The sequence below is a fragment of the Metopolophium dirhodum genome, chromosome 4, assembly GCF_019925205.1.
Source record: "Metopolophium dirhodum isolate CAU chromosome 4, ASM1992520v1, whole genome shotgun sequence".
Lineage (NCBI taxonomy): Eukaryota > Metazoa > Arthropoda > Insecta > Hemiptera > Aphididae > Metopolophium > Metopolophium dirhodum.
The window spans coordinates 30,097,987-30,111,009 of NC_083563.1; the positions used below are offsets into that span (position 1 = coordinate 30,097,987).

Here is a 13,023-nt window from a genome sequence, read left to right on the forward strand (position 1 = left end):
AAAAATCGTTATGAATTATAAAATGGAAATTATTTTAAGTATTTTTTTTTTAAATGTACCCGGTACGTATTGTAATAACAACATATGTTATGACTGAAAACAATAAATGTATTCGATGTACACCATAAGAAATATTTAACCGTAAAAAGAGAAAATTGGTTTGTCTGGACACAAATAATAAAGTATACCTTCTGCGGGAAACATAAAATACAATATAGCAATTTCTAATACGTGTAGTAATATTGTTGTTTTGAACGCCAAGCATTGGATTGTATAGCGTTACTCTATATCGTGTGTCATAGCCAAGAGGATAAATTAATTAATTTGATAGTGTAGCGGTTACGACGACGTATTTGTTGTTTTTAACACATGCCTCAATCCTAAAATGGGCCAAGATAGCATTTTCCAAGTAGTACTCACGCACACGTACACCACCATCAACATCATCCCTACTTGTAGTTACTACACCCCCACCCCCACCCCATGAATCCACAGGTAAAATATTGTAAGGACAGTCTGTTAAGTTCCATTTAGGAAATTGGTAATTTAGCAGGAGGATAAGTTTTTTGTATTATCAAAGATTCTAATCAACCAAAAACAGTTTCGTAAATTATATTGGATGGTTGTGTGTGTGTGCGCGTGTGTGTTTGAATGAGGAAGGGTGGAGAAAATATTGAAAGTGAACTATCGCGTAAGTTATTTTTTTTACATAAATGCAGAAAAAAAATATTTTTGATACCTGTCTAAATCCAATAGAAACGATGTCTATGGTGTAAACTATGTTAAATGTATTTCAATTCAGTGAGAACGACGAATGTTATGGGTTTTCCAATGATGGTTTTGATTTTTCTGTATGAATGTGATCGTTTTTAGGATAGAATGAGTGCTTCATGAATTTTCTATTTTAGATTGAAGAAATCTTATCATTCTTTATATATTCTAATATAAAGTGGTTGTATTTCAATTTCAAAGTAGTATCCCAAGCTTCACATTTGATCAAGGCTAACTATAATATGTTATTAAAACTTTAATTAGAAAGTGGTTACTCGACATTTTTTTTTTTTTGTTTACTTTATAAATTCCCAGACTAATATTATGGTGAGTTACTTAAAATAATAATTATTTATAACACTTGCAGTTTTCACTTTTATGTCCTGAAAACGTAATGCTTACTTAATAATAAGTTTTTCTAATTATAGAGTAAATCATATATTTTACATCGTTAAAATATCAAGTTATATTAGGTTCTATTACTAGACATTTTATTCGCAAATAATTTTCCTGAGTTCTATAGGATCGAAAACAAAATAGAAATAATAAGAAATAATGTAGCAAACATAATTGAGACAAAAAAAAAGTGAATGTTTCAAAAGCGGCGTTCTTTATATAGGTCACCCTATATTCTATAAAGCTTTTATGGTGAATCATGATATCTGGGTATTAACGCCTTTTACCAGACATGATACATTAATAATAGCCACCAAATTATAAGGTTATTGTCGCAAGTAACTAATTATTATTATACATTTCAAAAACAATGGTAAATATTATAAATTTTAAATATAAATACATACATCTATTTTACATCAATCCCCAAACATACGATTAACCTAAAATTACTTGAAATTTTTACTCAAAAATTAATTATGAGAATCAGACTGATATTAAAAAACTAGTACCTATAATTTATTTAAAAATTATTTTAATAATAATTATTTGATTTGTTTAAAATAAAAACGCTTGCCAAGTCATGCACACTCCCTTGATTTTTAATATTTGGAGAATATTGTTAACTTTATATTTTATTTTTTTTGTCCCTATATATTTTATTACAATTGAATTAAACCAAAATGCTTATAGACACTGCTTAAAATGGAAATTCTGAATCAAAACCAATTTTTTTTTCAAGTATAAATACTTTAGTGGGTGGTAGTTCGTATTTGAAATTGTAACCTTGTACTATTCTTATGGAATTTTTTCAGCACCCTTAACATTTTAAACGTATTATCGCCTTTAGTAATTAGTTCTTAATTATAAATATGATGTGTTTGTGTTTTTATGATGTACAACTTTAAAGGTCTTTAGTAAATGAACTGTATTAAAGGTAAAGGTCTGAAACTCTATACATTGCATTTATTCTAGCCAATGTGATTCTAACAAAACCCTAAACAACCAAATTCGTTCTCTAATTTACGACAATGTTCAGAGATTGCAGTCGTGATCGTCGTATTTTACCGGAACCTATAGTTGTATAAACACCACGTAAATAATCACTCACCGATGTGCTTGGACTCGTTGAAGGCTTCCGGGATGTTTCTGGTGAGCACGGCGTACACGGTGCACACGACAATCAACACTATTGGGTATCCAAACGCTATCACGTACGATGTGTTGATGAACGACGAGCAGACTAATATGTTCGACTCCCTGCTGGGGTAATGGTGTATGACCTTTGGCGGGCTGACCAGCATCCATACGCCGTTGATGAGCACCTGAAACGTGGTTATCCATACGAAACGTGTGTATAGGTAGGTTACCGATGTTCTTGTAACATTACATTATAGACACGCAGCTGTTGTAAATGTAAAACTTATTACAGAGCGTTTGGTTTATTTGTTTGTTTGTTTGTTTTTTTTTTCGACACCATTAGTGTGTGCCAACACGCACGTGATATTTTATTTAATATAATAATATATATTTGTGAAACGTAAAAATACGTCATAACTTGAACCATAAGGATTCGAATCCTGTCTTTTATTCTAAAGTCTAAACGTGATCATTGCTCTCTCGCTATGTAATATAATATTTTATGGTAAAAACAGTATGGGAGTGTAGTACTTTTTGATCAAAGTAATAAATATAGATATATATTATATTATTATTTCAGTATAATATTGTATATAAATATGTGATTCATTCAAAACGATATTATTAGAATATACGTGTTCGGTGTTTCTTACAGGCAAACGTTAAAATATCCGGTGCAACCTAAACGGCTCCCATCCATTGTTTGATGGTTCGCTAACGGATCATGTCAAAAAAGGTTTCACAAATACGTACATTCCCAAACGGTTCCGGTATTCGACCACATAAATTCTAAATTTTAAATTTAAAATCGATAGCGCGTGTGGTGGGCTAAACTAGCATTGGCGGCTAATCGGTGACAATAACAAGAGATTTAAATAGGTACGGATGGTCGTTTCTCTCTCGAAATGTGGTCTGAATTGTTCATCCATTCTTTGACTAAAAATGACCTGTGAATGAATCTATTGTAAATTCAACAGCGAATTCAATACTGCTCATCTCAAGTTATTGACATACTAACCGAAATACAATCTGAGACGCAAATAAAAGCTCGCAGTCATGTTAAATGTCAATACTTCTAGCAGTAAATAAAAAAAATAAACAAGAATTCGTTAGGTCCATCAATGATAAATGTTGAAAATGTGAAAATGTTTATCTAATGAAATATCTCAGACGAAATATATAAAAAAGTGTGCGTCAAAAATTTATCATTAGCCATAAACTATTATACAATGTAAAATTTTATAATTTATTTTAAAAAACAACAACACATTTTTAACCACACCTCTTTTGAGACAGTCCTAAGTCTGTACTCTGTATGAAGTGAGAAGGAATTTGTGTTGTCAAAAACGGGAGCTGTTTGGGAATTGACCTTTTGTAAAACGTGAGCCAAATGGGCTATAGCCAAAATATCAACCTGGCATACACGGTTTTATTTCAAAGACATGTTTAATTAAATAAATTTGATGATTTGATGAATCGTATTTTTTGTTTTTCGTTATTCAAACAACAGGTTTTTAAACAACAGCATAATATAAAATTCAATTTGTATAGGTAGATCAGACAATAAATCAATGGTTGAAATAACGTGTTCTTCTAGTAATCAAATCCCTGCCAATGTATTGCGTTATATGGATATGAAACAACAGAGTGTAATTAGAAGAAATTTGAGAATAAGTTAGTAGTTTGAGACGTCTAGACTAGTTTGAAACAACAGATTTGAAATCAATAATAATCTTAGTGCACAGTTTATTATTTTAAACAAAAATTAGCGATAATTGAATATAAATAAGTTACTTACAATGTAAAAATAAAATATTATCCATTTTATACACTTGACATATCTATCATGTGTTACCGTAATATGTTTTTCTTTAAAATAAAACGAATGTAATTTATTGTAATACAATTTTAATATCTTATGTCAAAAACATGTAATATTAAAGTGTATTGGATATTAAAATAATCATATCTATATGGGGCCGTCGAATACATAAAAATTAAAAATATCTTTTTCAATAAGGTACACAAAAACAACATACTTGTATCGATATGAGTCCCGTGCAGATGACCAGTTGTGATTTTGGTGATATAAAATTTGGACGTTTCACAGTTCGCCGTCCAGCGTTGAATATGCGTGATATGCGATTCGTCTTCGTTAATAATGCAGCATATACAACAGTGAAACAGAATCCAACACCAAATCTGAAACATAATTACATGAATAAATAAATGAATAGGCATTTGGCGTTTATAGTTATTCTATCATATTCTATGAACGTGTATGTTGGTTCGATCAATTGTTTGAATATTTTATTTTTACGGTTTGAGAAAACGTCAACTTTAGAAACTTTATAATTATTATATTTACAACATTTAAAATGTGTGAATGTGAAACCTTTAAACTTTAAATCACATCGCATCTAAAAAATCTGAAGTATAATACGATCCAGACATGAACTTCTTACTTATAAATTACAGCGAGGTACATATTGTTACACTAATTGTGTTCTGCTGAGAAAACTTAACATACAAGTTAAAAATGAATGCTAGCAAAGAAAGGTTTACATAGATTATATTAAAATTCAAATGTCAAATGCTTATAAATTCAAATAAGCTCTAAAAATGTCCGATATTTAATTATAATATTATACCTTCTATTATGTAATTCTAGTAGATCAACTAAAACTATCTGACCACTTCGCTTTGAGATATTATGCTTATGTTAGTATGCTAATTATTATTGTACAGTGAATCTGATAATTTGAATGAATCATTGTGTAACATAAATGTAAGATACGGTTTTTAAATATTTAGATAATTTTATTATAAAAATGCATTTTTAAAGAAACAGTTTCGAAACATTAAAGACTACAAAGCACAAACACACATATATATATATACGAAACATGAAGTTTTTTAATCAAATTAAAATAGTATGTACATATTCTAATTTAAGGTTAGAACAGAACTAATTAACAGATGAAATTAAAACCGACATAAATACCGTGATGTTTAATTAAAACTGTCAAAATGACGAAATTGTCATTTTCATTCACCGGGATTATTTATGATAAAAGTTCCATGGACACAGCTGTATATAGACATCGAATGTGTGACAAGAATAAAATACGTTGAGAATTATTTCTGAAGACTGAAGCAATTTAGAAATCTAAAAACTGTACGTTTTTATTATAATTAACGAGATATGTAATCAAAAGTCAGCTAATTTATTTCCAAACAATAAAAGTTGTACTAATGACGAGCTAATGAGTTATAGTTCAAAAAAATTTAAGCTCATATGTAGAAGAGCATATTAATGATATGTGTTAAGTTTTTTATTTTTTAACTGAAAATCTTTCTGTATAGTTCCTTTAGGTTTTTAACCTATATAATCTCTTTTTTTATACTTTACAAGGAAATGTGTATATAATGTAGGCTTATAATATTATGTACCTATAGAGTATTTCAATATATACAATAAAAGTAAAAATTCAAAGAAACTCTATGTATATTGAAAGATAAAATACAAATCAAACGATTTGATAGAAGTTGAATTAATTAATATTTTTAATATGAACGTATATAAAATGCAGTTTTTATTTTGATTTAAGCTAAAATAGTTTTTCCCATACTATTATGAATAATATTATTATAGCATCAAAATATTTAAATGTTTATTTGTATAAATGTTTAGCGGATAAAGGTTAATATCCATAATATATTATATCGTTATTTTAGTTAATTGGTATATTGATAAATTATATAATATCAATACTACCTAGGTATATATTTTGTGACGCGGAATTTTTTAATCATGACGATAATAATTTAAACAATTGAGAAATATCATTAACAATTGTGTTAAAATGTATTTATATTAATCCCATCGTCAAATTTCATTTTCGTATTTTAGCGTGGTTCTAGTCAGTTAAAATGATATCGTTTTTATACCTGCCGATGGACGAAAATTGGGAGACTTGGTTGATCCAATTTTAATTCTGTAGAAACATTGAGACTTTTTGAAATATTTTGTAAAATGTAATCGAGAAGTTTTTCAAAATATGAACTTCAAACTTTGGTATGACAAATCAAAATGTACATATTTTAAATATTTTTACTTGTGTGATACTGCATAGCCAAGGTGAAAATTAATATTTCAATAAGCACCTCGATGAAGTATTAGAAGAAATTTTAAGCAACTGTAAGGTTTTTACAGAATTAAAATCACACCTGCTAAAGTATCATAATTTGTGGCACAGTGGAATCATTTTTCTTTTCAAAAGTGACTAGGTAGCGGCTGCATTTTCATTATTTTGACAAGACCTTTTTCGGCACTAAGTATGATGAATCCTAAAAACCTATAAGCTTTCAAAGATCATTTCAAACCTTTAGCTAATCGTATAATCATTTAAACGTCTAGGGCTCTATCACTTTAGAAATTCGCATCGGGTACTAAGAAAAAACATTCCAAACTCAATGAAAAAGCTGATAAAAGAGGCACGAGGCAAATAAATACCATGAGATCTCCTGCTTAGCTATAACTAAAATAACAAACGGCAAATCTGATGGTGTTGACTGGATTTTTCCAGAGTTTTTCCAATTTTTAGGCCACGCACTAGACCAGCGGTCACTAAATGGTGGCCTCCGATACGGCCTTCGGACAAATTTTATTCGGCCCGCAGACAATGAAAAAAAAGTAAAAACCGATAGTAAAGTACACAGGTAGGCTCAGTGGCCTAGCCAGTTTTTTTGATTTACTGCCAGACAGTAGCTGTTTTTAAAATTTTAATTTTAAAATTTTAATATTAAACGTTATTATGAGACTTCACATAAATCATTTGCTGAAAAATTACCAGCAAGTAGTGAACTACGTAAATAAAAAGTTGAGAACCTGCATATAAAATATTAAGTGCATGGATATAGCGTGCACGAACCATAGATACACACAATTTTAAGCAGTTAGTCGAGAAAAGACCATTTTTCTCACTAATTTTAACCCAATTTTCTATTTATATTAAAATAATAATTATAAATTTGTATTTTAGTTTATTTAAATTTGATTAATTATTATTAACGCCACTAGGCTACTATGTTACTTTTGCATTATAAAATAATATGATAAAATATTTTGATGGCCGCCGAAATTAATCGAAATTTCCAATGTGGCCCACCAAAAATATAAATTGGTGATCCTTACACTAGACCTTGGTTAGGTTCTATCTATAACAACATCCTAGAAAATGGAAAAATCTCTTGATTATGCCATATTCGGTTCCTAGTTTGTAAAAGTCGGTATCTATGAAGTATACTTCAATATCGCAAAGATGTTTTGAGGATCTATGTGTCCACTGACAATTTGTGGAATCATTGGGATGTACTAACGCGTTGTAATGATTTTCAGGTAGGTATCAAGCGCAAATACTAGACGTATCGTGCAGTAGCATTATATATATTAATATTATACTTGACCACAAAATCCCAAACACAGAATGTTCCATCTAACTACTTCCAATCTATATTATAATACAACGTATCAACAATTTAAGATATCACAGTATAATATATTATCGTATACACTGAGCTTGAAGTGCGATCAACATTCACGGAATCCTATTTTGTATGTCAACAACGTCACCGATGTATGACCGCGTAAGGATGGTTTTTAATAACATTCACTACGAATTTCGGTAAGTACCTATATTATGTTGTATCATTCACCGGTGAATAACAATATTCTACGAATGCGGATATACACCTTAACATAATATTATAATATATAATCATGATCTAAAATTCTAACATAACTTTGGAATACCTGGAGCAATCAATCATATTTGCTCACCCATTGACTTTGCATACCATATTCAGGTTGGTTACCCCAATAATTGTTATGTACTTTTGCAAAATTTGAAATTCTGCCAGTCGTTTGTTTTTTTGACTGTCAAGAAATTAAATTTATTTAAACTATATGAAGTCGGTCACGCTTACAGATGAGGGGGAGGGATTGGTAACATTTTAGATTAAGATAACATTAACTAATGTAAACATAAATTAATTACGTACTTAAACTAATTTTGTTTTTATTTATTAAACAGTAACATGAAATACTGGGCATTTAATATTGCGTATCATTATTCAGGTTAGAATTGAAAAACTGAACGACGTTCAACAAGGTAATATAATGCTTAAACATTTTAGTAGAGAAATTTAATCATTGCATAATTGGACAGCATAACGAAGTCCTCAGGAAGTATGCCCATAATAATAAATACTCTGTTATATTTTGGTAAGGTACATTTTTATGACTGAGTATAATCGCAAATAAAATTACAAATACTATTTTGTTTGTGGATATAAGGATATTTATTTTTGAAAAATGTGTTTTTATAATTCAAACATTAAAATATACTACATAATATTTTCAGTAGGTAATTTAAATATCGTGTATTGTATTTCATCATGCGCGTAAACCATGGCTATTATTTGAGTTAGTTATACTCGTTGATGTATAAAAAGTTACATAATATGTATAATGTACCTGCAGGTACATACATGATCAATTAAAATTATTATTTGTTACCTATTTGAAAAAATAAATATTGTAATATTTATAGAGGACTTTGTAATATTAGTAACCTCAACAAATCATTAATTTTTGGTTTCAATAATAAAATAGGTTCTTGTTTTGCATTTAAAGGTAAAATATTGTAACTTATTTTAAAAAACCGTGGTCGTGGTTCTTAAATATGCTAATCTATATTAATAACCAGCCGATATTTCAAGCCTGTATAAAATTGATTTTTTCTGAATTTTAATTAAATTTCCCAAATTACCTACAAACCACGATTGTTGTAGATTGTACACTTTTAGATTCTGAGAGATGAATGTTTATAAAATGTTTAAATGTTCTATTTTAATAACTATAAAGATTACAAAAAAGTAGTTCATACTGTAACCAAAAAATCTAAAAAATTATATAAGCACAATTTTGTTTATAGATATCTAAGTTAAATTTGGACGGAATTAGATATTTGAACAAAGAATAAAGATTTTTGTTATTTTGTAGTGATTTAAAATTTTTAATCGTTGGTAATTTAAGCTTTTAAAATAAATTATAATAATATTTTATACGGACAATAATATTTTAAATGCTCGAAAATTAGTCAAAAATTGGTTAAAATAATAAATATTAATAGGATAAATAGGATTAATTGTATTAATAGTAAACGAAATTACTTTATTAGCAATATCATAACATTCATTATCCATTTAGGCTGACTGTCTTCGAGATTAGAATTGTTTTTCATATATAATGATTTTATATAATTTATACAAAAAAACCACTTGATATATAGTTATACTAACAGTAAAAATATCTTGTATGCCTTGCTGGTATATATATAAAAAAAAATACTTTTTCAAATAGTTTAAAATGTTCTTACAACACTTTTTTTCTAGTAAATATACCATTATGTAACAACACCAAATATATAGTTATATAAGATACATTAAATAAAATCTAAAGCTTTACAATAAATACCTAATATAATAAGTTATATTTTAATCGTGTTCCGTAGCTTTGTATGATGTTTTAATAATAGAATTTAAATCCAAAAAGTTTATAAAAGGTTGATTTATTGTATGTTTAACTTTAATTTTGAAGTACCTAATAAATTTTTTGTTAAAAGTTGGTGGTGTTAAAAATATAAAAACAATTACGTGCTGTCTGTGTAATTTGAAATTAGATAATTTGCAGAGGTATTACTTTTATTTTTGAATTTTTTTTATGTATTTCCAGCATTTCAAAAAGTTCTTGGTAATTTGATTGAACATTGATATTTACTAACAGTTTATACTTCTAATTGATTAATATAATATTGACGTTGCTTAAACGTGAAATGTAAAACAATATAAATAAGTACATTACTCATAAAGGTTATTAAGCACATTCAATTATAATATATTTTAAATCGTGGGAATTTTAATTCAAATAATAACAACATTAATTGTTGTTAATTTCTATTACATTAATTTATAATTAGGTACCAGCTATATACTCTAAATTTAAATTTCGTACAGCAATAATATATAGATGCACCTATTTTGTTCCGTTAAATTTTTTTACAATTACCCCAACTATAATATGAGTTGTCAATATTTTTTCCGTTGAACTACGATATTGTATTAAATATTCTGATTAATATTCTGTTGCCATAATATTTAAACCAAACAAAAAATGGATCAACAAATTATTATATATAAAAAAAAATTACCGATTCAGTCAATAGAAGGTTAACAAAACTTGACATCAGCCTTCAACTTAAATGATTTAATATTAATTTTGATTAAGTTTGCGTATTCTAGTATTTACCCATCTAAATAATATTATAAATTTAACTAAGCATATTTTTCTTAATCCATCTTCTGTTAAATGTAGTCACCATACAAGTATTCGAAGTATTTATTATTTTCATATTGTATCGATAGCCTACGGTATAGAATCATTGGTAGAAGAAAATGATTTGAATGCGCGATTTTAACGATTTTGGACTTACCTTTGTACGGCGCATACGATGTCAGTGGGTTTGAGCACGAGCACGAACGTTATGAGATAGCACAGCAGTATGCCGGACAAAAGTACGTACGAAACTTCTCTGCCAGCGGCCTTCACAATCGGTGTATGATTGTGTTTGATAAACACGGAAACTACTAGCAAAGTGATGGCAATACCTGCCACTGACAGTGCCATCGCCCCAATGGCCCAACTGCTTCCGGCCCGTAAAAATGCTTCCGGTATTTCCAAACACCGTTGACGGCTACTATCGGGTAACGTGCCTCCGGGACAAACTTCGCATCTGGTCTCGTCGGTGGGTGAACGGATCTGTAAAGTACGTTATTATCATACTATGGTTTCAATGTACGTATAGATAGGTATAACAATCTGATAGAATTCAAAGTCAACTAAATCGTTCGTCCGTTACCTATTTAATTAAAACAATCGTACCAGACTTAGTAGGTACGTTATTATAACTAAATTATATACCTATGTCAGTGTTTAATTGTATTGTAATTTTAAGTTATAAAGAAGCTATCAACCATTATATTCGTGTCTTTCGTAAACAAAATATGCCTACCTAGATGAGTCGTATTGCTTTCAATAACAAATCGAATAATAACATTTTTCCGTGACATCCATGGACCATGTTAGTTAATACGAATATAATATTGAGTACCATAATACCAAAATATGAAAAAATAAATAATTTTGCAGCTACTATAAAAATAAAGTATAATATTGTTATGATTTTGAAGTATGAATATCAAAACATTTAATATATTAGCTACGTATTTAAGTTTTAGTATAAATTATATTATATTAAGATATAAAAATAAGATTGTGTTATTATTATTTTGTTCCATTATCTTTCATCTAGATATATATTTTGTTATCTCGTGACCCGTCTCATCATATCTATAAACGAACATTATTTACATAATGTTTAAAATGTTTCTAAATCGTTGCCTCTTACCAAACTATAGACTTACTCACTTTAGACTTTAGAGTTTGGAACAAATGGTAAATTAAATTAAATGTGAGTGTACTAGATCATTAGAATAATAAATATTTTTCAGTTACAATATTCCTGTATTTAATTGATTTAGTGTAATATTTCATACGTTTCTAAATTGATATCTACTACTACGGAGTCATACGCATGTAAATAATTAAATTCTGCCATGCAGAAGTTTAGTTTCAAAATCAACAACACACTGTGGGTTCTCTTTACTGAACTGAAAATTATTAAATTCATTACAGGCTGTTTGCAAAATTATTAAACGTTCGAGACTTAATAATTACAGTTGATATATTTTGCGTTTTCAACATTTCAATTAATGAGGTAAACATGTCGGAAAAGATTTACATTTTTTAAGATCTGTGTATTAACACGTAGTTTGAAATAGTTTAATACGATTTTTGTCATAATTTATTTTGCATTTGGGTTTTTAATTTTTATGGATTTTTTGTCAAAATAGTAATTATTTGACAGTAACACAGTTCAATTTTATAAACAATTGATTCTGATATATTAGCTTATAATTTTGAACGATAAAATAAACAGTGATAAAATATAAAATAAAATCATATAGTGCTTTGCAGCATCGCTGTATAATATTTGCAATCATTATTGCCGGTTACTACGAATCGATAGCAATAAATTTATGATAATAAATTGGATTATATTTTCAGCATCGTAGTGAAGTAGGTACACGAAAGTGAAAGTGACGCTTTCGTAAACTCAAAAGTATTAGGTATAAAAATATATAAATATTATACTTAGAGGTTGAATATTATAAAAAAAATAACTGTTAATTTAAACAAAATGTATTGCAACGGAACGAATATTAAGACGGCTGAATTAGGTTTCAGATGTCAAAAGAATAATTTTCTAAATAAAAATAAAAAATGTAATATTTAACTTGATATTATAATGTTGATTTAATGTAAACCCTAATGATAGCTTATAAATAATAACCACGTTGTTAATACTTAAACATTAAATCAAAATGAAAAGATAAATTATAATTATTTTGTTCTCGTATTAATTTTGTCAAATACAATATTTAACGGTCCCTGGTAAATACATATAATATTTACGTCGACAAGTGCCAATATTATTAGACATAATCGTCCAATATCTCTCTAGTAAAATTATG

The 13,023-nt window shown here is 28.1% G+C and overlaps 1 protein-coding gene across 1 annotated transcript in view; it reads right to left on the minus strand.

The window, feature by feature from the left end:
- Positions 1-13,023, minus strand: part of LOC132942536 (metabotropic glutamate receptor 2) — a 201,226-nt gene that overhangs the window by 47,196 nt on the left and 141,007 nt on the right. Inside the window, exons 9-11 of the mRNA XM_061011048.1 lie at positions 10,863-11,188; positions 4,347-4,509; positions 2,279-2,492 (exon numbers count right to left, since the gene is read on the minus strand). Of these exons, the coding sequence (XP_060867031.1) occupies positions 2,279-2,492; positions 4,347-4,509; positions 10,863-11,188 (703 nt within the window). The remainder of the gene's footprint in view (positions 1-2,278; positions 2,493-4,346; positions 4,510-10,862; positions 11,189-13,023) is intronic.